Below are 27,411 nucleotides of genomic sequence, written 5' to 3' on the forward strand. Positions count from 1 at the left end.
GCAAGTTTCAAAAATGAGAAGGCCAAGAAAATTGCCGAAAGTTAACCTAGCACCATGATTTGGTTGAACTCTGAAACAATCTTGGAGCTACTTGCAAAATTTTGTTACATGAGCTAATTAATCTACTGTTAGTTGTGTTTTCTGTTACTTGGAGCCGAAAATACCCTAATATATAGTGAATTCATGGAAAGCTGTTTTTTATTAGATTCTGTATTTCTGTAACAGCTCTGAAGATTGTTCTTTTCCTTTGTCTTAGCAAATCAGTAATGAGTACGTGCACTGGACCATGAAGCAAAAATAGAGTTGAGATTAATTCATAAGTTAATGCAATAACATATCTTCCTCAGGAATTCAAAGGACTTCGAAAATTTTGTTAACTTCTTTTTATCCCCCCTCCCACAGGGTTTCTTTATGTTAAATACTCTGACAATCTCTCCCATTTGCTTAGAGGATAAACCAAGGAAGGAAGAGAAAAGATGTGATTCAGACATATAGATAAAATTTTTTTACTTCCCCTTTAGCTGTTCTATTTTGAGTTTTAAAGATGTTAAAGAAGAAATAGAGTTGAAGGATTATCATTGTAACTTCCTAAAACAATTCTAAAAATAACGAGTTGGCAGTGATGATTGTTGTATCATTCTTATTTTCTTTCAGATAAATGTTCTTTCAAAATATGTTAATGATTAACATTTACTGATCTGCTTGATTAATTTTTCTTTGTGAGTCAGTTTCTAAACTGGTTAAGGTGAAAGACTGGTTAAGGTCCTGGCATTCAGTTGAGCTTTTTAGCAGTTGAATCTTAAAGTTTTTAAAATCGTATATGTTGCAGATCTTTTGTCCTTCCCTCCTCCCCCAACTATACCCATTAGAAACTGTTACATTGGTCGGGCTTGGTGGCTCACGCCTGTAATCCCAGCAGTTTGGGAGGCCGAGGTGGGCAGATCACCTGAGGTTAGGAGTTCAAGATCAGCCTGGCCAACATAGTGAAACCCCAGCTCTACTAAAAATACAAAAGTTAGCCTGGCATGGTGATGCATGGCCATTGTCTTACCTACTCAGGAGACTGAGGCAGAAGAATTGCTGGAACCTGGGAGGCAGAAGTTGCAGTGAACTGAATTCACATTATTGCATTCCAGCCTGAGTGACAGAGTGAGACCCTGCCTCAAAACAAAAAAAAAAGAAAAGAAACTGTTAAAAATGGAAAAGATAGCCTTGTTTTCATCTTGCAAGGAAAATCAGTACAGAAAACTGTATTAATACTTTTGCAATATTATAATGAAAGCTGCTTTCTTGGTTTTGGCCTTTAGGTCTTTTTGTTTTCTGATACTGCCATTTTTATTTAACCAGCTTTCATTTTTTTATTATAATTATTATAAAAGTAATGGAATTCACACGATCAATAAAGCAAAACTCAACTTAGAATGCTATAAAATGAAAAGTACTTCTGCCAAAGTAGCAAACTGACACAGGCTGCTGATTCCCTTCCCCAGAATCAACCCCAGAGAAATAAAATTGAGAGCAGGTGGATTCCAGAAACTCCTTAAATGAGACTGAAGGCTCTCTCTCCCCCAGATTAACCTTCAGTTAATTTTTACCCTTTCACTATAGAAACTAGCAGCGGTAGCCTATCCCACTAGTGTCAGAATTCAGTGGGCAAGCATTAGGGCAGTGCAGAAGTCCTGCTGGAGTTCAAAGTTGATGAAAACATGTGGACTGACCATCTGTTCTCAATAGTTCATTTCTTCTTCTCTTCTCCCTTTGTCCAGGGAGACTGCCTTCTACTTCCTCCGAAGGGTTTAAAGGTACGAAACTGTTGTATAGGGGTGTGATCATATATGGAAATGATTCTTATTCTTTGTGCCTATGCTTCACAACCCTATGACTTTTCCTTTCTATTTTCCTTAATCTCTACCAGTACTGATGCCAGTTAAGGCCTGGCCTTTGCGTTCTGTCTAGTATATCTTATCGGAAAGAAGAGCTGATTCCCTGAAAAACATTACCTTGCATGCTGACGTAACTAGACAGTTGAGGACTACAACTGTCTTAAAAAACAAAAAAGACATACATGATGTAAAGCAGAATTATTAAAACAGATGAATGGCCAGGCATGGTGGCTAATGCCTGTAATCCCGGCACTTTTGGAGGCCGAGGCAGGTGAATCACCTGAGGTCAGGAGTTTGAGACCAGCCTGACCAACATAGAGAAACCCCGTCTCTACTAAAAATACAAAATTAGCCAGGCGCAGTGGCATGTGCCTGTAGTCCCCAGCTACTCGGGAGGCTGAGACAGGAGAATCGCTTGAACCCAGAACCCAGGAGGTGGGAGTTGCAGTCAGCTGGGACTGTGTCATTGTACTCCAGCCTGGGCAACAAGAGCAAAACTCCATCTCAAAAAAAAACCAACAACAACAGGTGAACCAAGAATTTAAAATAAGCATGATGAATATACTTAAAGATGTAAGGGAACACACTAGTAATATGAAATAACATCCAAAAGTTATAAAAACAGAACCATATGGAAATAGTAGATATGAAAAATATAATTAAAATGAAGACTACAATAAATATAAGTAGGATGGTATGAATGAATCAATTGGAAGATTAGAGCACTTTCCCAGGAAAAAGCAGGGAAAAAAGATAAAGAAATAGAAAATAGAATAGAAAAACTAAGAAAGATAGAGAATTGTACAAGTACCAACATCTTAAAAGGAATTCCAGAAGAAAAGAAAAATAAAAATTTAAGCCCAGGCATGGGGGCTCACACCTGTAATCCCAGCACTTTGGCAGGCCAAGATGGGTGGATCACCTGAGGTCAGGAGTTCATGATCAGCCTGACCAACATATTGAAACACTGTCTCTACTAAAAATGCAAAAATTAGCCAGGCTTGCTGGTGCATGCCTGTAATCCCAGCTACTTGGGAGGCTGAGGTAGGAGAATCACTTAAACCCACGGGCGGAGGTTGCAGTGAGCTGAGATTGTGCCACTGCACTCCAGCCTGGGCAACAAGAGTGAAGCTCTGTCTCCAAAAAAAAGTAGGTGAAATAATTGTAGAAATAATGGAGATACATTTCCTAAAATTCAAAAATGATGAAAGACTTCAGATAGGCAAAAGAGCTCATAGTGTACCAAATAGAACAAATAAGGGAAAGCACGTACATAAGCAGGTTAAAGTAGAATTAAGATTAGCAGAGAGAAAATGCTGAAAGATTTCAGAGAGAAAAAGCAGATGACCTATAAGGGAACAAGAACATAGACATGTGACAGTTGAACAGCAATGTGGAATGAGAAAAAAGGATAAAGTTTAAAAGCAGCCAAGAAAAACAACTTTGAACCAAGAAATTTAAATCTTCCTAACTTTGAGATGTGAGGGTGACATAAAATATTCTCAGGCATATTTACCTTAGCACATTTACCATATAGAGACCCACAATAGAAACCCATCTGGGAGCAGGACTCAGTGAAAACTGAATCTAGGAAATGCTAGAAGTATGTGGTAAATGGTGATCAAAATTTTTTGTTGCCTGAAGAAAAACACTAGGACCAATATTCTAGGTCATGGAACCATGGCGGAAGGGGAAAATGGGACACTATATAAATTCAGGTATTGTGATTAGAATATAGAGAAGAAACTCTTCTATATTGTTAACACTAAAATGTCATGTACAAGGCTCAAGAGTTAATGGATCTTGGTTTTCTAACTTTCCTTTCCTGTGTCATATATCAGTTCCACCGTCTCTTATATCTCATGTCATCTTCTTTCTTGGATTCCTTTTTTTGTTTTGTTGGAGTATCTCCTTAAAGAAGTTTTTTTGTTTTTTTGTTTTGTTTTGTTTTTTGTATATATCTAGTCATATGTATGAACTTAAATTCCCTTATTTTGCCCTCGTTAAGATTGCTAGTTTAACTGGAAATGGAAGGTTGGTTCCGTATCTTTTTATATTTCTCAGAATTTTAAAGTTGTTATTCCATTGTATTCTAGCATTCATTGTTACTGATAAGTTGTAGGGGCCAAAAGAGTTGTGATACTTTTCCTCAACCCTTATAAGAGTCATGGTTGACATGCCTATAATAAAAGACAGGTTAACGAGAAAGCATAACAAATTGATTTAATCAAAGTTTCATGTGGCATGCGAGCCTTCAGAAGAAATGACCCAAAGATACAGGGAAAACTGTCCATTTTTATGCTAAGATTTAATGAAGAATGAACAGCTGGTTAGCAATGTGATTTGGTAAATGGCTATGATTTAATGCAGATAGACTGAGGTGGTGAAACCCATCAAGGCCTGTCTGTTCGGATTCTTCTTGGCCCCTCTGTGTAGCATTTCTTCCTCCTGGGTATGGGGCAGGACCCTGCTAGAGAAGGGTCTTATGACCTACCATCAGACAAGGGTGGGTCACAGAATTTCTTTATGGCCAGCTCCTAGACAGAAAGGCAGAGGAAAGTTGGATCAGTAATTCAAGTTTTTAGAATCTGAAAGTCTAGACTGACTTTGGGAAAAAGAGGTTCTAGTTTTTATGACCCACCTTGGGGAAGAGGAATTCTGATTTGATGACTCACTTCTAGGGAGAATGAGGGAAGAGAGGCAGGAGGGCAAAAGAAGTGAGAGAGAACTTGGTACTGAAGCTGCTCTGAGGCCTTCCAGTGTTCTTTAGTTCAAAGTACTTAGCATGCCAGAGTGTATTGTGTTCTGAGCCCCTGACAAGGTGTCATGTTAGTTTGATTTTTATTCCTCTATATATAGTAATCTGCTGTTTCCTTCTTTGGAAGCTTTTAGAATTTTTCTTTTCCTGGAGTTTTAATGTTTCGTATTAAGGTAGAGATGTACATCTGTATATCATCTTTTTAAAAAATTAAACACAGATATAGATGTATGTGTGCACCATCTTTTTAAATTAAACATGCCTAGCTTGCAGTGGGCTCTTTCAAACAGGACACCCAGTTCAGGGAAACTTTTTTTATTTTTTCTGCTACATTATTTTTTCTTTCCTTCTGGTCTTTTTTTCAGATAATTTGACTTCGATGGATATATCCTCTGTGTCCTTTAACTTTTCCCTCATCATTTCTATCTTTTTGCTCTTTATTCTGGTGATTTATCAGTTTTATCTAGAGACCGCTGACTTTGTTTCTAACTATGTCTGTATTTTCATTCTGTCGTTTGAAGTTTTTGGTCATAGTTTTACTTTTTAGTATCTTTTCGTAGTCCCTGCTCCTTTTTATGGTAGCTTATTCTTGTTTTGCACATGGAATATTCTCTTTAATCTCTTCAAAGATACTGATGGGTCCCCCCCGCTCCCGAGTTATTTTCTTTTCTGTGATTTGTCTTCTCCCAGTTGTTCTATTTGTTCATCTAGGTCCCTCTCTTTTGCACTGTTGATTTTTTTTCCTCGTATGTCTATAATTCATGTCTAAACTTTAACATTTATGAATAAAGGACTGTATCAATTAAGAAAGATAGTTAACAGTGGTTTCTTTTACAATGTATAGGTCTCTTTTTCCAGTAGGCTTCTCTCATAAATGAGACACTGATCAAGGTCTTGTACAAGTGCACAGCACATACTGTCAACCAAGCTTTCTTACAGAATGCATAAGCTGAGAATAGGCACACAAGTTGGGAACCTGTATAATTAACAAAGTAAAGATTAGGAGTTACTTTAAGCTCTGCTGTCATTCTTATTCAGGCCCCTATGTCCTTATTAGAAGCTCTCCACGGAAGTCTTCCTCACAATCTACTTCTCCTCTTTGTATTCGATGACTTATTTGGAAGTTTTACATCTTTTATCTCTGGTGAGTTATAGGCTCTGGTGATTATTGTAGGTGAAAACAGCTGTAGACAACATGTAAATGAATGGACATTGCCTGATTTTACCCTGAGCAGGCCACATCAAGCCATAGTTTGCCAAGCCATGTTATTAAATTTTTAATTCAAAGACTCACTACTAAGACAAAATAAATTTAAATACAATAAATTTAGGCAGTTATATCCTTCACTTCTACCACTTATGAAAGTAATTCCAGTTCTACACTGTTTTATCTTCCAAAGTTATCTAAAGAAATTTAAGTGCAATAAATTTAGGCAGTTATACCCTTCACTTCTACCACTTATGAAAGTAATTCCAGTTCTTCACTGTTTTATCTTCCAAAGTTATCTGAGGAATAGAGGTCAGAACCTGAGCACATCGCCTCTGAAAGTTTACCATGCCTTATTAAGAAAAGGCAGTTGTCCCGTGGCATCCTTGAGGGACTGGTTCCAGGACCTCCCTTGGATACCAAAATCCTCAGATGCTCAAGTCCGTGATATGGTGTAACCTATGCGCATCCGCTCCTATACTTTAAGTCATTTCTAGGTTACTTATAATACCTGATACAGTGTAAATGCTATGTAAATAGTTGTCATAAGGAATAATGACAAGAAAAAAGTGTGTACATCTTCAATACAGATGCAGCCATTTATAGGTTTTGGTTTTTGTTTGGGTTTTTTTTTTTTTTAATATTTTAAATTTGTAGTGGTTTGAATCCTTGAACACAGAACCCAGGGATATGGACGTTTGACTGTACCAGACTTTACATACACAAAAGACTGTGGCATGAGGGCGTAGGCTGTTATTAAGATCAGGTTGATATATGTTTGTGTATACATATAAATATCGTGTATGTATGTATACAAATTATATGTTGTGTGTGTGTGTATAATTTTATAATATAGTTACTGTGGAATGCATTTGGATAGTCCTTAAAATGTCCCAAATTTATCAAATAAGAATGTAAAATGACACATGAATTTAAGGTAGATTGGGAAAAAATAAATACTGGATTATTTGGTCCCACTAAAGTAGATAAAGAAGACCAAGATCAATATGGCTGGCATCTCTTACCATACATAGTATTCTAGGTTGACATAAATATTTCACTTCAGTCTGATATTTGTTTAGCTTTTTGAGCATATGATAATTGTTCATGGGTAAAAGAAATGTTAAAACAATGACATTGTTTTAGATCATGACAATTATTTGTGAAGTAGCTGAGTTCATAATATGCACTTTATATATATGGAATTGTATTTCAAATAATATTTTCAAATAAAAATAAGAAAATTTGGCATATGCCATATCAGTGTTTTACAGGTTATTGGATAATGCAGAATGATCATTTATTTAATAGGCTTCTTAGAAAAATACAGCATTATTAACTTTGGGGGGTTTAAGCCACTCAGGAAAACAAAATGGCATATTATACCCCAGAATATTTATTTATTTATTTATTTATTTGCTTTAGAGGCAGAGTCTTACTCTGTCACCCAGGCTAGAGTACAATGGCACGATAATAGCTCACTGCAATTTCCAACTCTGGGCTCAAGGGATCCTCCCACCTCAGCCTCCCAGATAGCTAGGACTACATGTGCACACCACCACACTTGGCTGATTTTTAATTTTTATAGAGACAAGGTCTCATTGTGTTACCTAGTCTGGTCTTGAGCTCATGGCCTCATGTGATCCTCCCACTTTGGCCTCCCAAAGCACTGATATTGCATGCATGAGCCACTGTACCTGGCCCAGAATATTAAATTTTATTTTTTGGAAGTTATTGTATGTTATGAACAGATATTTTCAATGACTCTGACCTTATTAAGCAACTCTGTGCTTTACCTTTTGTCAAATTTTTTTCCCCTTTGTCAAATTTTTTTCCCCAGGTCAAGATTTGAATATTTAATCTCTACTATCAAATTAGAACTGTCCCAGATAATAAATCAGTTAATTAAAGTATATGCTTTCCTTGCTTATGTAAAAATGATTATATTGCATACCTCTTCCTGCTGCTTTTTTCCCTGTAGCTGGCAATTGACATTCCTTTAGTCTTTCCACAAATCATTTAGTAATTGTTATATTCCAGGCACTTTTCTAGATACTGGGAACAAAATAGTGAGCAAAACGGCCTCTTTGCTTGTGGAGCTCATAGAGTAAGGAGAAGGCAATATGTAATTGTTTATTGTTTAATTAAAAAGTTATGTAGTGTGTTAGAAGTTAAGTACGTGGACACATAGAGCAGAATAAAGGTGTATTGATATTTTCAAGAGAAACTAGTAGGGGCAGGGTGTGGTGGCTTATGCCTGTAACACCAGCATTTTGGGAGGATGAGGCAGGAATATTGCTTAAGGCCAGGAGTTTGAGACCAGCCTGGGCAATGTAGCAAGACCCCATCTCTATAAAAAATCCAAAAATTAGCTGGGTGTGGTGGTGCATGCCTATAGTCCCAGCTACTTGGGAGGCTGAGGCAGGAGGATTCTTTGAGCCCAGGAGTTCTAGCCTGCAATGAGTCATGGTTGTGCCAATGTACTTCAGCCAGGGCAATAGAGTGAAACTCTGTCTCTTAAAAAAAAAAAATAGGCCAAGCACAGTGGCTCACGCCTATAATCCCAGCACTTTGGGAGGCCGAGGCAGGCAGATCACCAGAGGTCAGGAGTTCGAGACCAGCCTGACCAACATGGAGATACCCCATCGCTACTAAAAATCCAAAATTAGCCAGCCGTGGTGGTGCATGCTTGTAGTTCCAGCTACTCGGGAGGCTGAGGCAGGAGAACCCGGGAGACAGAGGTTGCAGTGAGCCGAGATGGCGCCATTGCCCTCCAGCTTGGGCAACAAGAGTGAAACTCCATCTCAAAAAAAATAAATAAAAATAAACAAAGAAAGAATTAAGAAAGTAAATACTAAACTATCTAAAGTGAGTATTTTCATCTTTTTTTTTCTTTAATTTGTAGTTCCAATGACAGGATTTACACAGAGAGCAACTATTGATCCAGAACTGAATGAAATACATGTCTTATCTGGACTCAGCAAAGATAAGGAAAAGAGGGAAGAAAATGTTAGAAATTCATTCTGGATTTATGACATTGTGAGGAATAGTTGGTAAGGAACTCTTGTCTCTGCTGCAATCCCAATGTAGCAGTTATTTGAGGTTGTTGGTTTATTCAAAATAAGAGAAAAAGAGTCTTATGTTAATTTGTGACATTGTACATTTAAAAGTCAATACAAAAAATTAGTATCAGTACCTGTGTATACAGTGATGTTCAGTGAATGGATTTTACCTCTGTGTTTTTCAAGTAGTAGATGGTGCCTGGTCTGGGACTCAAGAGAACTGTATTTTAGTCTAGGTTCTGTTCTCTTCTAGTCTAGTTCTGTGTGAACTTGAGAACAATGCTTTTTTTTCTTAATGTTCCCAGATCTTAGTTTTCATAAAACTAAGAGGCTTGACTATAGCAGGGAGGGGACAGTATTACTTAGCATTTCCAAACCATGACTTTTGTGTCATAGAGCATCCCACAGAACTGGTGCTGCCCATTTTGCTTTGGGAAAACAGGGATCCAGCTCTGACATTCTGTGATTGCTCCATAAGTGAATATTGTACATAACAGAAGCACTTCAGAGAACTTCTCCTTTCATAATGGAGAGTAGTGCTCTGCAGCTAAGGAATTTATTATTTTCTAAATAGGACATTTATTTATGGTCAAATGACAGCAGTGTATACTGTACATCTTTTTATTGTACATACATAGACAAGATAGCGTCTCTTTCTTTAGTCTGAGCTTTCATGTATGCTGTTTGTATTTCATAACAAAAAGTAGGATACGTGAGCTATTTAATGGACATGAAAAGAACTTCAGAACTCAGTTCTAACAAATTCAGAGTGTTTTATGAGTAACTAGAACTTTTTTTTTTTTTGAGATGGAGTCTTCGCTTTGTCGCCCAGACTGGAGTGCAGTGGCGCAATCTCGGCTCACTGCAACCTCCACCTCCCGGGTTCAAGCAATTCTCCTGCCTCAGCCTCCTGAGTAGCTGGGATTACAGGCGCCCGCCACCACGCCCAGCTAATTTTTGTATTTTTAGTGGAGATGGGGTTTCACCATGTTGGTCAGGCTGGTCTCGAAGCCCTGACCTCGTGTTCCACCCACCTCAGCCTCCCAAAGTGCTGGGATTACAGGCGTGAGCCACCGCGCCCAGCCTGAGTAACTAGAACTTTAATATTTGGTGTGAACATATTTCTAAAATTTTTTGTTAGTAGTTAGACATGCAATTAATTTACTTGCTACAGTTGTATTATCTTTGCTGCTAATTCTCTAAGGTAGAATGCCTTAAAAGCAGTGTCTTGCAGGTCTTGTGTCTATAAGAATGATCAAGCTGCAAAGGATAATCCAACTAAAAGTCTTCAGGAAGAAGAACCATGTCCAAGGTTTGCCCATCAGCTTGTATACGATGAGCTACACAAGGTATCCTAACTACATTGACCTGTAAACTTTCCATGGCCTACTGTCTGAATTAATCCCCAAATATATCTTTCTGATTGTTTTAAATTGGATTTGAGTAAAAAGTTAAAATACATAGTAGACATTCAATAGAATATTAAACACTCAATATCACTTCTCCCTAAAATTCCTTAAGAGAATAAGCATTTTTACATAGTCTATAATTCTTGGTACTTTTCCTTTTTTGGAAATAGTCAGTGGCAGCTTCTTAGCTGTATAGCTCTAGAGATATGACATAGCCTATTGTTTCTACAATGTGAATATCCAAGTAAAAGATGTGCAGTTGTCAGCATTCAGGTACCTTGTTCTGTGATATAACATGGTTTTTGGTTTTAGATTTTCCCATTGTGTAAGCAGTCTTTTTATCTTAATTTTCCTGATATACTAGTGATATATCTTTTAAATCAGCCTTGTGAAATGGTCTTGTGTTGTGAATTTTTAGTGTCATAGTGTTGAGAGTTATTTCTTTATTTCTCCCTTAAACTTAACCATGTACTTTAGTGATCGGACTTAGATTATATAGTAAATTACTGACAGAGACCAATTCTTTCTGTTAAGCCACGGATGATTATTTAAGTTCTACATGATATACTTTGAGACCTTTAGGTAAAAGCTACCATGGGAGTGAGTAAAAGCCGTTTCTTTTATAACCTCTCAATTTAAGGAGTAAATGAATTTCCATCTATAGGATAGGGATAATTACTCTATTATATAAACACCAATGAATATAAATGTTTTTAACATTTTAGGAAATATTTTAAATTTAATAAATTTATACACTAATTGTAATTAAAATATTTAAATATTTAAATGCTTTTGCATAAGTACAGAAAAACATTCAAATGCAATAAATTTAGGCAGTTATACTCTCACTTCTACCACTTATGAAAGTGATTCTGTTTCTTCACTGTTTTATCTTCCAAAGTTATCTGAGGAACAGATAACTCTGATTAATGTAATAGTGAAATCATCATAAATTCCTTTTGCATTTCATTTTTGGTATTGAATTATGAAATAATGTTTTTAATGTTATTTCACAAATTATATGTGCCATTTAATATTTGGCATTTCAGTTAAAGCAAAATTAAGATATTAAAATTTTTTAAAGTTTCTAGTTGACCTGTTGACTTGACTGTTAACTTTTAGTGATTGAGCATTTATGTCAGAATTTTTAAGATATTTGTTATATGATCAATATGTTGATTAATTTTATCCCCATTATTTTTTGTCCTTAGCAAATAATATCATGGATTAGCTTCTTCCTATCATTGTTTTTGTTTCATGCCTTCCACTATCATTGTAATTGTGGTAACATAACTCATTTTAGCATACATGCAGTTTTTTTAAGTAGCCATGGTGCTTTAAAGTAAAATAGAAACGAGAAAAATCGAGAGAAGGTTTTGGTAAAAATGCAATATAATTTTTAATTTTTTATTTAAATAGGCTCAGGAAGTTAACCTATTATGCACTGCTACTAAAATATCTTGGGTATGCATACATTTTTTAAAGTCTGGCTTATTTTGCTTATTATAGGTTCATTATTTATTTGGTGGGAATCCAGGAAAATCTTGCTCTCCAAAGATGAGATTAGATGACTTCTGGTCACTGAAGTTGTGTAGACCTTCAAAAGATTATTTACTGAGGCATTGCAAGTACCTCATAAGAAAACACAGGTATGAAAATAATTCACTGAAAACATTTAATTAACATTATCAGCTATTGTCGGTATTACCTAGCTTTGGAGATAGAACTTTCTCTTGGCACATTTAATAATGACACTGTAAATACTACGAAGATCATGAATTTTGTAAATGCCCTGTTCTACTTATTTTTGCTTTCCTTTTTCAAAGGAAGATACAAAATATAGATATTGATGCTAAAAATTTATAAAAACATAACAAGTGAAATTTTGCTACTGTTAAAAAATGGAAAATAATTTCTGTGAAGGTGACATGCCTACATTGAAGTAACTCAAAGCTAACTACAAATTAGATCAGTTCTAGCTTAATGGCACGTGCCTGAGCTCTTGATAACTCTCTTAACAGTGAATGTGATGATATAGTTGACTATACTATATCTTCCTAATTTGATGTTTCACAATACAATTTCAAAATAGGCTTGTGGCTTTATATCACCTTTATTATTTAATTGCAAAATCATTTAATCAAGCATTTTCATATATACATATACATTCACACACACACACCCTCCCCCACCCTGAGTCATGTTTGCTTTTTAGCCTAGAAGGTAATAAATTACTAAAAAATGCAGAAAAGGATTTCTGTCCTTTTGGTTACTGTAGTGTTACATGGTAATAAAAATTTGCTTTAGGGTCAGGTGCAGTGGCTCATGCTTATAATCCCAGCACTTTGGGAGGCAGAGGTAAGAGGATTGCCTAAGGCCAGGAGTTCAAGACCAGCCTGGAAATTACTTTATGCTAGACCCTGTATATTATGTGGCAGAGCCAGGACTTGAGCCTGAGCATTCTGATTCCAGAGCTCACCGCTTAACTGTCATATATACATATGTATCAATGAAGAAAATGAACAAAACTCTGCCCTCAAGTTTCCATTCTTAAGAAGGCAGACTAACAGTAAACATAATACGGAATTTATATTACATGTTAGATGGTGAGTACTATGAAAAGAAACAGATTGAGTTATTGTTTATACAGGTGAGGGAGGTGGGAATGTAGTTTTAAATAAGAATATCAGGATAGACTGCACAGTGAAGATGGCATTTGAATAGAAACTTAAGGGACAAGAGGGACTGAATCATGTAGCTGTCTGGTGGGGTGGGGAGTGTTCTAGACAGGTAATAGTCAAGGCTCTGAGGTTAAAAAAATGCCTGAATAATTTGAGGAGTGAATTGAGAAGAAGCGTGGTGGAAGTGGAATGAGTGAGGTGATTGTGGTAAGAAATGAGGTTGAAGGTACTAGGAAAGGGACAGCTTGTAAGGGGCCTTCAGCTTTTACTCTTAGGGGAGATTGAAAGATTTTAAGTAGGGGAGTAACACATTCAGGCTTATATTTTATAAAAATCATTCTGTATTTTCTTCCAGAAGAACTGGGTAAAACTCGTGGCTGCTTTCCCTCGGGTGGGGAATTCTTTAGAAACAACAGGTTTATGTGTTGGAAAAGATTATTTCAGTTTGGGGCACTTTAGGTTTGAGAAGTCTGTAAGACATGCAAGTGGAGGCCATCTGAACATTTGGTGAAAAGACTTGGCCTGACATTACAGTTGTGAGTCACGGGGAGAAGGAGCTTGCTCGGGGTGAGCAAGAAGAGTGAAGGGTTGCTGGGTATTCTCTGAGGACCACCACCATTTGAAGGACAGGCAGAGGAAGAGGCATTCCACAAGAGATCAAGAAGGCACCTTAACATTCTGGATAAGCTTTGGAGATTGTGCTAATAGAATTTCCTGATGGATTTGATATGGGTATGAGAGAAAGAGAGCAGTCAAGGATGACTCTTAGGGCATCTTGAGAATCTTGTCAACTGCCAATTCAAACTGACAATAAAAGGCTTATTTTAGACCTTTTTCTCTACCAAGCTGTTAGGTAAATTCAAGAATTTGAGGGACATCGCTACATTATAGACAGAATAGAAAGAAGTTTGTGTCTATGAATTGGGTAGAACACAAAAATTGCCTTTTTCAAATGTTACGCAGATTTCTTTTTTTAATATGGGAGCTTGTACTAACTGCTAGACTGGCTTATTTTTGTTGTTGTTCTTAATTGGAAACAATTATTCTGTTTAGTTAGAATATAAATTTAGAAGGAGAGAAAGAAGTATATTGTGTGCCAAGGAAGTATCTCCTTGTTCTTACTGATGTCATGTGATGTAATAAATAAAATACCACTATTATTTTTTCATATGACATTCAGGTTTCCAAACTTGATGATGATTTGTGGGTAGAAATGGGCAAAAAAAATTGTGATAGGATTAATTTCTGTTCACTTAGGAACAGGGCAGAACTGTTGATTAAAATACGATTCTAGGCTACAGACACAAGTCTGTGATAAGTTCTTGCTAGCCAAAAATAGCTCAGAAAATGAAGGTGGAAAACATAACTTTCAGGAAGCTGATCTCTTTACTGGATATGGGATTGTATGTGTGTGTTGGTTAGGTTATTTCAGGTTGTAAAAGATAATGCCATGCTTTGGATACCTCAGCTGAAAAAGAATTTATTATTAGATTATTCAGGGAATTAAGGCACCTTCTCAGCATTTGAACAGTGAAACTGGATGGAGAATTGTTTAGGATACTGGAACAATTCTAGTAGCTGGGTGCTACTGTAGCTTTTCCTTGTACCTCTGTCTGCTTCTTTCTCCATCTGCTTGTCCTGTTCTACTGACTACTGCCGACTTTCTCCCAACCTCATGGCCTAGATAGATAGATAGATAGATAGATAGATAGATAGATAGAGGCATAGATAGATAGATGGATGGGTAGACAGGTAGGTAGGTAGGTAGATAGATAGATAGATAGATAGATAGATAGATAGATAGATAGATAGATAGATAGAGGCATAGATAGATAGAGGCATAGATAGAGGCATAGATAGAGGCATAGACAGATAGATAGATAGATAGATAGATAGATAGATAGATAGATAGATAGATAGATAGATAGATAGATGGGTGGACGGACAGACAGAATCTGCCATCTCATGGCTTCTGTTTACTGCCTTCTCTATTTCTGTCTGCTCTTTACATGTCCTTATATGTCTCACATTCAGATTATCCAAGAGAAAGAATCTTCTTAGCCTTTCCTGGGGAGAGTGTCCCTATTAGGAAGAATTCTGCCAAACCACTTTATAAACTGCTAATCAAAGTGTGGGTACCAAAACCTTGGTCTAATCTAATCTGTTGTGGACAAGATGGTAGAGTAACATGGTCTTTACCTAAAGGACTCTCATCTGAAGGCTGTAAGCCTGGCTGTCACTCTTACGGTACTGCCTGGTACAAGAGAGCTGTAATACTTTGCTAGTCTTTGCCCCTGCCTGAAGTACAGATACCCTATCACCGAGGATGCCATCAACCTGAATGCCATCGTGAAAGGCTCTTCATAGCCATTCCTACTCAAAGGAAATTCCTCTTTTCCTTGTCTGTATATTTTGAAAAGCATACCAACTTATTAGAAATAAATCTATATGTAATTATGGTATAACAGAGACGTTATCTTTTTCAAATAGATATATAGATACATACAGTTTTTTGTTGTTTAGGAGAGCTCATCCAGATTCATTCTCTGCACCTCAGTTTTTCATTTTGGGTTTTTTGTTTTTGTTTTTGTTTTTTTTTGAGACAGGATCTCACTCTGTCATCCAGGCTGGAGTGCAGTGGTACGATCATGGCTAACTGCACCCCCAGGCTCAAGCAATCCTCCCACCTTAGACTCTTGAGTAGCTGGGACTGTAGGCACGCCATCACACTTGGCTGATTTTTGTAGAGATGGGGTTTTGCCATGATGGCCAAGCTGATTTCAAACTCCTGGGCTCAAGCCGTCCACCCACTTTGACCTCGCAAAGTGTTAGGATTACAGGCATGAGCCACAGCACCCTGTTTTCATGTTTTTTGTGATAAATGGTGATAAAATAGATCATCATCATAGCATTATTGTGAGGATAGATGAAGTGGTACATGTAAAATACTCAATACAATGTCTAGCATATTACAAATGCTTGAGAAGTGGTTGCCGCAGTTGTTTTTACTGACTGAGACATGGACATAATCTCATTAAAAGTAATCAGTGTTAATGATACTTATTTAAAGATACCCTGCTTATTTCAGTTTCCAAGGTATCTGTTAAGCATCTCCATTAGAAAACATACAAATCAAAGCAAGTGTTTTTATTTTTATGTCTACTAGTTTTGGATGAAGCACATTGAGATTTTTTGAAGTTCTGTTTTATAAAATATGTAGCATATTCACTTTGTTTGGTAGTTGGTTCAGTCCTGCCTTGTAGTTTTAAGAGAAGAGTAGGAAATGCTCCTACCCAGTCTCTAGCACCACAGCTGCCTGTGACCACCCGGCATTACTATTACATTTCCAAGAGCTCCACGCCTACACTGTCTACATGGCAGTATTGTTACTTCCGGATTCCTAAACTGACGTTTTCTAGATATCTAGAACAACTCATACGCAGTGTAACAGTGTATTTTTATTCTAGGTCTGAAAGACATTTCTGATATTTTGTCATAACTCCAGATAATTATTCTTGTTTACATTTTCTAGGTTTGAAGAAAAGGCCCAAATGGATCCCCTTAGTGCTCTGAAATATTTGCAAAATGATCTTTATATAACTGTGGATCATTCAGACCCAGAAGAGACAAAAGAGGTAAAGAAAGGTGGTAATAAATTTCAGAAGTTGCATTTTTAAATGTCTTCCTAACATATTTAATGATTTTGCTCTTGAGTGTGTAAAGGAAAATGAAGAAAATATGATGACATCAATATCTTTAAAATGTCACAGAGCCGGTGAAATAAAAATTGAATAGGCATGTTTTCATGTGATAATATTCAAGTCACCAAAAACCCTTGGTCCATTCAGAAAAGGATTATCGGGTATAAAGTTTTAACTTAGTTTTGTGTTTTGGAAAGCAAATAGAAATTTTTACTTTGTCCATAGTCCCATGATTATTTTACTTAAGGATTACATAATGGTTCAATATAAACTTTTCTGTTGATAGTTTAGATCCCCCAAGAGAGGAAAGAAAAATCCCCTGTTGCTTAGGAAGAAAATGAAGAGAGATTGGTGGGAGTTAGAATCCTTGGTGCCTTAATATTTAGTTATGTGAATGTTGTAGCAGTATAGTTTGTCTGTAGGCTACTAATTTCATTCATTCCTAGTTGCTAAGATTGAGAAATCAGTTAGCCAATGATTACTTTTCAGTTTTTTGTTACATAACATTGAGATAGAAACAACTGTTTCTAAAGATTTTATATCCTTAAGAACATGTTTGCTTATCCATGGTGTGTGAATATGCCTGCAATGATTTTTGTGGTTTCATACGCTCTCTTTCCGCTAATATCTGAGATTCTTTTTGTCATTTTTTCCTTTTACCAGCTGTCCTTGTTCATCTAGCAATATCTGAACTGCAGTGCATTTGCCTTCCACTCACAGAATTTGTGCTGATTATATGTAGTTCTGACCCTTAGGTCTCTTTCCCTGTTAGCTGCTGCCTTGCTTTGGCTTTGTAATAGCAGTATCAAGCTGTGCCTGGCATGCTTGAGCATTGACACAGGTGTCAGATTTAATGTCGAATCACTTTCAGGCTCCAGGTTTATTGTACTTTCAAGCAATAGAGGTTCCGTGCCTTCAGCACCATAAGAGGTACTCTTTCATAGTTTCTTACTATAAAATTAAGTCCTAAGTCTCTCGATATTGATTACAGCCCTTCACTAGGTAGAGAATCTGCAGAACATACTTTAGAACCCCCATGAAGGGGGACAGTTAATTGTCTTTCCTTCAGTCTTCAGTCAGTTCATGATACTGTGCAAATAGGAGAAATAATTGTAGTTTTGCCAAGTGGCAGAATATGTTTGTCTTCAGTCAATTGATGATACTGTGGAAATAGGAGAAATAATTATAGTTTTGTCAAGTGGCAGAATATATTTGATTTAATCTTTTATGACTTATAAGTGTACTTAGTTGTGAAGAGTCCGTTAATGTTAATTTTGTTAGGCCATACATTTGAGAGTTATGCATAGATTTCCTTGTGTTTTCTCCATATTCTGTGTAAAATGGCTGTAACTGGGAACAATCATTTTTTCCTTATTTTTTGAAGCCAAAACAAAATATTTCAAAGTAAATAATTTCAGCTGTGTGAGCTGCAACTAGGCCAAAGAAAACAAGACAGTTTGTTCTTAAAGTTAAACTGATGGGAAAAAAACAGGACAGGGAGGTATCTCAAGTTCATTTGAGCCATTTTTAAAATTTTGGTAGCTGGTTTCTCTTTTTCTTCTTTTTAAAGTAGTAACAACTTAGGAGTTTGTATGCCACCAACTTCCATTCCATTTCATAAAAGCTTAATCTAGCAAGAGTTGGTGAACCCTAGTAGAAGTTAGAAAGAAATGGTTGTGTGTGTGTGTGTGTGCGCGCGCGCGTGTGTGTATGTGTGTATGTTGGCATCAGAATCACCCCACTTTTTAAAACAATGCCCTCACACTAAGATTCTCTTCTGTCTGCTCTTAAAAAACAGAAAACATTCCTGACATTGAGAATAACTGGTCTGTAATACTATTATTTTGTTTTAATGTGTGAACAGATTTGACTTTTAAAACAGTCCGTTTGTGGGGAAGAAATTCTCTGGTGACGGTTCACATGTATACTGATGATATTTATCAGTGAGGCATGTAGATCTTCACTTTCATTGTAGGAAATCATTCCACTCATTGAGAAGGGCCTTACTGCTCTTCATTTCCTATAGTAACTTGTTTTTGTTCTGTTTATATGTTTTACAAAAATTTCATGTTATTAAATGACTTTCTCATTTAAGTCTCAAAACACGAAAAGTGTTTTTTAGATTTTTTTTTTCACAGTTGTTATGATCATCATCATTGTGCCTGTTGTCAGGACATTGACAACTATCAACTATATAACAAAAAAATGTTTTTTGCTTCCTTCAGTCTTCAGAACATGGGTTCTGAATTGGTGATGAACTTATAATAAATCTTTTTTTTTTTTTTTTTTTTTTTTTTTGAGGCAGAGTCTTGCTCTGTCGCCCAGGCTGGAGTGCAGTGGCACTATCTCGGCTCACTGCAAGCTCCGCCTCCTGGGTTCACGCCATTCTCCTGCCTCAGCCTCCCGAGTAGCTGGGACTACAGACGCCTGCCACCACGCCCGGCTAATTTTTTTGTATTTTTAGTAGAGATGGGGTTTCACCGTGTTAGCCAGGATGGTCTCGATCTCCTGACCTCGTGATCCACCCATCTCGGCCTCCCAAAGTGCTGGGATTACAGGCTTGAGCCACCGCGCCCGGCCGAACTTATAATAAATCTTATAAAAAATATATTTTTTTCTAGAAAAGGCTTGAGAAAAGGATGCCTAAGTCAATTATACCACTTTCAGAGAAGACTTCTGTAATAGGGAAGGAATGAGAATAAGTTTTCAGCTACAATAACACATTTTGTATTCATTACACTTCTGCAGAGTTTCCAGAGTACTGGTGTCATTCATTTAACAGATGTGTATCAATTCCCGATAATAGTTCAGGCATTCTAGGCAGAGGAGCTATATCAGCAAACCAAACAAGATCCCTGCCCAGGAGGTGCTTACATCTTAGTAGAGAAAGACAATAAACGTTAAAGAAGCAAATTATATAGCACATTAGAACTGAGTAAGTATTGGACCAGGCACAGTGGTTCAGCCTATAATCCTAGCACTTTGGGAGACTGAGGTGGGTGGATCACCTGAGATCAGGAGTTCAAGACCAGCTTGGCCAACATGGTCAAACTCCATCTCTACTAAAAATACAAAAAATTAGCCGGGCATGGTGGCAGGTGCCTGTAATCCCAGCTAATGGGGAGGTTGAGGCAGGAGAACCACTTGAACCTGGGAGGTGGAGGTTGCAGTGAGCCGAGACTGTGCCACAGCACTCCAGCCTGGGCAACAAGGAGTTACTGTAGCTCGGACCAAAATAATGATAGAACGGTGAGAAGTAAAATAGAGCAGATTCTCAATATATTTTAAAGATAGAACCAACAGAATTTTATGATAGATTAGATCTAGTGTTTGAAAGAAATGACTCTAAAGTTTTTGGCCTGAAAAAGTGGAAGGATGGAGTTACTATCAACTGAGGTGAGAATGTTCTTGAGGGAGCTGGTTTGTGGGGACTCCTGACTGGCATTCAGGAGTTTAAATTTGGAAATGTTCAGTTTGAGATATCTATGACACAGCTAACTTAAGATGTTGAGGTGACTGTTGGATATTTAAATCCAGAGTTTGGGAAAGAGGTCTGTAATATCACTTGGTATGTGTTAAAATCCTTAGGCCAGTACATACAGTTCCACTTATTTAATCAGATTGTTAAGATAATAGTTTTCTCCTTATCCTATATGTAGAGCCAATAAAATTTATTTTTCACCTTAGGCGTTAGAAAAGAGGAGCAAATTCAACCCCAAATAAGTAGAAAATAAGAAATTCATGAAATAGGAAACAAACAATGGAGAAATGTTAAAAGTGAAAAGTTGGCCTTTTGAAAAGGTAAATAAATTGATAAACCCCGAGCAAGACTTACCAAGTGTATTAGTTTGTTCTCACACTGTTGTAAAGAACCACCTGAGACTGGGTAATTTATGAAGAAAAGAGGTTTAATTGACTCATAGGCCCACAGGCTTAACAGGAAGCATGACTGGGAGGCCTCAGTAAACTTACAATCATGGCAGAAGGTGAAGGGGAAGCAAGCACCTTTTTCACATGGTGGCAGGAGAGAGAATGACAATGAGAGGGGAAGTACCACACATGTTTAAACCACCAGATCTCATGAGAACTCACTGTCACAAGAACAGCAAGGGGAAAATCGGCCCCTGTGATCCAGTCACCTCCCACCAAACCCCTCCCCCAATTCAACATGAGATCTGGGCAAGGATGCAAATCCAAACCATATCACCAAGAAAAAAAGTGAAAACATAAATTATCAACATCACAAATGAAAAGAGGGCATCAGTATAGACCCTACATATATTAAAAGTAAAGTGGGTATGGACAACTTCATCGACAAATTCAGCAACTTGATGAAATTGACAAATACTTTAAAAGACACAGTTTACCAAAACTGACACAAGAAGAAATAGAAAATCTTAAGGAACTCCATATCTACTACAGAGATTACATTTGTAATAAAAAATTTTCTAACACAAAAAACTCTAGGCCCATAATAGCAGTAAATTTTATCAACCATTTAAAGAAGGAAGAAAAAAATACAATTTTACATGGACTCTTAGAAATTAGAGGAAGGTGTTACTTCCTTAGTCCTTTTATAAAGCCAGGTTAACTTTGATATAAAATCCCAACAAAAGCAGGGCATGGTGGCTCACGCTTGTAATCCCAGCATTTTAGGAAGCTGAGGGGTGGATTGCCTGAGCCTATGAGTTTGAGACCAGCTTGGGCAACATGGCAAAAACCTGTCTCTACAAAAACATACAAAAAATTAGCTGGGTGTGGTGGTGCATGCCTGTAGTCCCAGCTCCTCTGGAGGCTGAGGTGGGAGGATCACCTGAGTTCAGGGAGGTTAAGGCTGCAGTGAGCTGTGATCCTAGCACGGCATGCTGAACTTTGGCGATAGAGTGGGATCCTATCTCAGAATAAATTAGAATAAAATAAAATTCCAAGAGAGACATTACAAGCGAAGAAAATCATGGACCAATATTTTTCATGAACATAAATATAAACTTCTTAGGAAAATTTTAGTTAATTAGGAATATATTGAAAGGTTAGTGTACTATGACTAAGTGGTGGTTTATTCTAGGAGTATATGGCTAGTTTAACATTTAAAAAAAAATTCAGTGTAATTCACCATGTTAACAGAATGAAGAAGGAAAACCATAGATCATCTTAGTAAGTGAAGAAAAGCATCTAACAAAATTCAGACTCATTCAGAATAAAAATTCTTAGCAAACTAGGAATAAAAAGAAACTTCTTAAATCTAAATTCCTAAAGGACACCTGTGAAAAACATACAGCTAGGACTATTCTTAATTGTTAAACATTAAACCCTTTTCCCTAAGATTGTGACAAGGAAATTATCATCAGCCTCTCTATTCAACATTCTACCAGAATTACACTAGCTAGTGTAATAAAGAAAAAACAATAAAAAGCATATAGATTGGATAGGGTAAGGTAAATTTGCTTGCATTTGTAGATAACATGGTTATATACATTCAAAACCCCATGGTGTCTACAAAACAATATACTAGGACAAGTGAATTTAGCAAGATGACAAAAATACGAAGTCAGGAGAAAAAAAAAAGTAATTATTAGCAATTATTTTTATACTAGCAGAGAACAATTAGAAAATGAAAAGCATAGTTTATATTAGCAAGAGAAATATCAAATGGGTAGAATGAGTCTGTTGTAAGAAATTAAAGAAGACCTTGATAAATGAAGATATATATTTATGGACTGAAACGATAAAAATTGTTTAAAGCTGCCCATTTTCCCCAAATTGGCCTTTATTTTAATGCAGTGTAAATTTGGTTTTTGTTGTTGTCATTGAGGAAATAGACAAACCACTGTAAAATTTACATGGAAATGCAAAGGTTTTAGACTAGCTAAAACAATTTTGAAAAAAGAAAAATTGGAAGCCTTATACTATCAGATTTCAGGACTCTACGTAAAGCCCCAGTAATCAAGACAGTGTGCTACTAGCTTAAGGATAGATAAATAGATCAGTACAACAGAATAGAGTCCAGAAGTAGACCCATACATATGTGGTCAGTTGTTTTTTGACCAGGGTGCCAAGTCCAACAGGGAAAAGAAAGTTTTTAACAAATGCTACTGAATAACTGGATATCTCAAACCTTTCTCACTCTTCACTGAAACATTAAGATAAAATCCAGAAGAATAAGACTTTGAGAAGAAAACAGGAGATTATCTTCACAACATTGGGACAGGTAAAGATTTCTTGGACGTGAACTAAAGGCAGTAATTGTTGAAGAAAAATCTTGATAAATTGGACTTCAAAAGAGTTAAAATTTCTACTCATTAAAGGACTGTTAAAAACATAAATAGATATTGCCAGATTCAGTAGCTCACACCAGTAATCCCAGCACTTTAGGAGGCCTAGGAGGAAGGATTGCTTGATACCAGGAGTTTGAGACCAGCCTGGGCAACATGTGAGACCTTGTCTCTACCAAAAAAAAAATGAAAAAATGAGGCAGAAGGATTGCTTGAGCCCAAGAGGTCAAGGCTGCAGTGAGTCATGATCACGCCACTGCACTCCCACCTGGGTGACAGAGCGAGACCCTGCCTCAAAAAATAAATAAATAAATAAATAAATAAATAAATAGACAAGCCACAGACTAAACAATCCTTGCAGTAGATATATCTGACAGAGGACTGATACCCAGAATATGTAAAGAACTTCTATGCAGTTTTAAATCTTTCTTTTTACCCCCCATTTTCGTAACTCTTGCTTAGATGAATACCTATGGAATATTTGTACAATTTCTGATCTTCAAAGGACCATTCATCAGGGCTTACAAATGTTGGTATGACTTAATACCTGAAATGTTAAAGACTGCAAACATAGATGTGAAATATATCCTGAGGAATTGGCGATATCAACTGCTCAGGTCTTGGGAAGTACCCAGTAACTCCATTGAGGAGTTTGTCTGCTTTAATTCATTCCTTTAATTTGCCTCTTTTCCTGCATTCTCATTCAAGATAAATATAAATAGTTCTCCAGATTTTTTATTTTGTGCCTATTTGTTAAATTGCTAATGTTGCAATAGTTTTGTCTTACTCTGTTTCTTCATTGTTAAATTACATTGTCTGTTTTAAACTAACTTTGACAGCCTGGAAATCTAAGCATTTACAACATTATGTCCATTAAAAAAGGCCTTTGGGTTTTAACAACGTGATTATATATAATTGTGGAATCTCAAGCTAAGTTGTAATTTAGAAATGGTCTATACATGCTTTTTTTCTCAGATTTTGATTTACACAGCTGAGACATCAGGTATTTTACAGTGGCTTACATTTATTTTGAGATGAGAATGTGTATATGCTAAAAATTCGGTAACAGAGCCCAGGGCACCAATCTGATCATATCTGTTAGATTCAAATGACAATTTTCTTTTTTATTTTATTGTGCTGTTGTTCCTTAATAAATACATACTTTAATACATTTTAAAAATAAAATAATTCCAGGAAATGGCCCAGTGTTTTGGAAAATGATAATAGCAGCCTGATAGAAAAGTCATTGTATTCTGTAATCTGAATGTGTTCTTCTTGCCACTATTTGGTGAATAGACCTATGTCACACATATTCTGAAATATGTAGTTGCTGATAAATGGTCAAAGTTATAGAAGGTTATTTTCCTTCAGTGCACTTAGCCAGCTAATTTGCTGCTTTTTTTTTTTTTTCTTTCTTAAACAGTTTCAGCTCCTGGCATCAGCTCTGTTCAAATCTGGTTCAGATTTTACAGCTCTAGGTAAGTATTGCAGTATAATTTATCCAGCTAGATGCCCTAGCATTTGGAAGGTTGGATCTTGGTTTCCTTTACATGAAACATCAGGTGAGATGTTTCAAACAAATAGATGAGCAAATGAAGTTTCAGGGTATCATGCAAAATTTCTAATAACCTGCTACAAAGTTACTTTCAGGTATCATTTATCAGTTCAGTTTGCAATGACTATTATACCAATTGCTGTGTTAGTATGCAAACAGATAGCAATAGAAACACAGTCAAAATAAATTAATTTGTATAGCACTGCTTGGCATGTAGGCTGTATTACTGATACATACTATGAGATAATACTTGTTGATTAAATAGTTTTTCTTCTCAGTTTGTTCTTTATGGAATTGTGTGTCACCAGGAGAATAGCTATGGGGTAGGCAATGTTTTGGGAGCACAGAAGATAGATTATCTCTTTCCTAAAAATGGGAATTTTGTTATCTTAATTGTTCAAGATAACTTCTAGTTGAAACTCAAGTTTTTCTCAGACACTTTAGTCTTCATTTAGTAATACTGTCATTTAGTATTAATGAATTATTAACTAGACTGTAGGCCAGGCACAGTGGCTCACACCTGTAATCGTAGCACTTTGGGATGCTGATGCTTGAGCCCACCAGGAGTTTGAGCCAAGCCTGCGCAATATAGTGAGACCTCGTCTCTACAAAAAAAAATTTAAAAATTAGCCAGGTGTAGTAGTGTGCTTCCATAGTCCTAGTTACCCAGGAGGTTGAGATGGGAGGATCACTTGAGCGCAGGAGGTAGAGGCTGCAGTCAGCCAAGATCATGCCGCTGCACTCCAGCCTAGGCGACAGAGAGAAACTTTCTGTCTTTAAAAATAAAAAATAAAAAAAATCAGCTAGGCATGGTGGCTCGTGCCTGTAATCCCAACTAGTCGGGAGGCTGAGGCAGAAGAATCGCTTGAACCCAGGAGTGGGAGGTTGCAGTGAGCCAAGATCATGTCATTGCACTCCAGCCTGGGCAACAAAGCAAGACTCCATCTAAAAAAAAAAAAAAATTCCAAGACTGTAGTAAAGTGGGTAGTCTGCAGAACGCACACCTTTACTTGGGTGAATTTTCAAGGGTATTTTCATCAGGATAACTTATTAGTAGCTTCATTTTTTTACCAAGATGATATTCTTGAAGTATGGAAATTCCCAGCTTTCCTCTGGTCAGTGAATGCATATTAATCCCATTGATACCAGTGCAGTTATTGTTTACCTTAGAGTTGAGCAATAGTATTGAAATTTTCCATTGTATGTAATATAAATACTATTTTTTCTATTTGGAATAAATTAACACTTTAGGATATCAATTTAGTTTCTTCATTATTTGACCTTTTATCTCTTAAAAGTGAACGGTACCTCAAAGAAAAAAGAGTATGTATAATTCTGGTGCTTTTCACTGGGATGAAAAAATAGAGGTGTTCTTGAGGTCTTGCCCTTTATCCATAGCGAGTGATTGAGGCTTCTCGACTGATCAAGGCAACTCCAGTCCTAAGTTCTAACTCCAGAATATGTAGGACTCCTCAGGACTAGACTCAGCAAACTGCTATAAACGTGACTCCAGAAGGTTCTCCTAAGAATTTAGATAATGATTTACCACTATTCATACTCTCGAGTTGAAGTCCTTAGGCTACTAGAAATCTCCACTCTGTGAGCTGGAGAACCTAGGTGTAAGCATTAATTTGGAAAGTTCATGCTCTTCTGAATTCTAGCATTTGAAATAGATGTACTGATACATGAATTGGGGGTCTGGCATATATTCTGTTTGAATGATTGTGTGCCTTATGTCTGATACCACAGCCCAGGCCCATTATTTTTATTTATTAGTGGATAGCACTAAATTGTATCTAACTGACTTATTTTTAGCCTTTAGAACAAGAATTTCTTGGCAGCAATTTAAATATATTAATTAGGGTGGTGTAAGCAAATATTTTACCTTCAGCTTAACTCCTTTCCTTTCTTTTGACTCTGTCCTATTTACTGCCAACTAATATATTTTGTCAGGAATAGTTTGTTTTATTTGGATTCTAAACAAACCTCAGATGTACTGAGAACAATACAAACACAAAAAGAGAAAAATACAAGCAGGGAAAATTCCTGTGGGATGTTGTTTCCTGTCTTGTCTGAGGGGAGGTAGTATAGCCTAGTGATTAGGAGGTTGGAATGTGAGATGGTGGTTAAGAGTCAGGATCTCTTAAAAGTGATCTTGAGCAAGTTACTTAAACTTTCTAATTATCAGTTTCTTTATCTGTAAAATGGAGGTAATGGGAGTACTTGCCTCAAATTGCTGAGAGAATTAAATGAAATAATTCTGGAAGACATTTAGCACAGTAAAGCAATAATGCTCCATTCAGGGTACCATTAATATTGACTGCCTTAAAAATGTAATCTTCTAGCCAGGTGCGATGACTAATGCTTGTAATCTCAACACTTTTGGAGGCTGAGGTGGGACGATCACCTTGAGCCCGAGAGTGCAAGATTAACCTGGGTAACATAGCAGAATCTTGTCTCTGTTTTTCAAAAAAAAGTCACCTTTGTAACACTGGTGAATTTGGATAAGAAGCAAATTCAGATTGTATGCTAATTTTAATAAGAAATTTGATTTACTATTTATAAACATGAAGTACTTTTCATGCCTATTTAGAGTTCCTGGTTCTTGTTTTTATTCATTTTCTGTCAGACTATTTCATCTTTATGCCAATTAGATTAGAAATAAAATGGATTATTTACTATACCTTTCACTGTATAAATGAATATTTCATTTTCTAAGGTCTGAAAAAGAAAAAAGCCTCAGCCAAACTTTCTGAATGACTCCCTCCAGAAATAATCCAATTTACGTTCATCTCAGTGAGAATTAAATAAAAGTATTAATATTGTATGTAATATTTTAAAGAATCGGAAAGATGGAAGGTGATATTATCTTAGTTTTGGAAA

The 27,411-nt window shown here is 36.5% G+C and overlaps 1 protein-coding gene across 6 annotated transcripts in view; it reads left to right on the forward strand.

Annotated features, from left to right (window-relative positions):
* MKLN1 (muskelin 1) overlaps positions 1 to 27,411 on the forward strand; it is a 376,455-nt gene that overhangs the window by 343,066 nt on the left and 5,978 nt on the right. For 5 of the 6 annotated variants that reach the window (XM_073009344.1, XM_073009343.1, XM_007982951.3 and 2 more), the window contains 6 exons: positions 1,767 to 1,802; positions 8,754 to 8,901; positions 10,145 to 10,259; positions 11,829 to 11,968; positions 16,533 to 16,635; positions 24,397 to 24,451. In XM_073009344.1, the coding sequence (XP_072865445.1) occupies positions 1,767 to 1,802; positions 8,754 to 8,901; positions 10,145 to 10,259; positions 11,829 to 11,968; positions 16,533 to 16,635; positions 24,397 to 24,451 (597 nt within the window). The remainder of the gene's footprint in view (positions 1 to 1,766; positions 1,803 to 8,753; positions 8,902 to 10,144; positions 10,260 to 11,828; positions 11,969 to 16,532; positions 16,636 to 24,396; positions 24,452 to 27,411) is intronic. The other variant, XM_007982954.3, reaches the window with a different exon arrangement.

Source organism: Chlorocebus sabaeus, chromosome 21 (assembly GCF_047675955.1).
Source record: "Chlorocebus sabaeus isolate Y175 chromosome 21, mChlSab1.0.hap1, whole genome shotgun sequence".
NCBI classification, from domain to species: domain Eukaryota; kingdom Metazoa; phylum Chordata; class Mammalia; order Primates; family Cercopithecidae; genus Chlorocebus; species Chlorocebus sabaeus.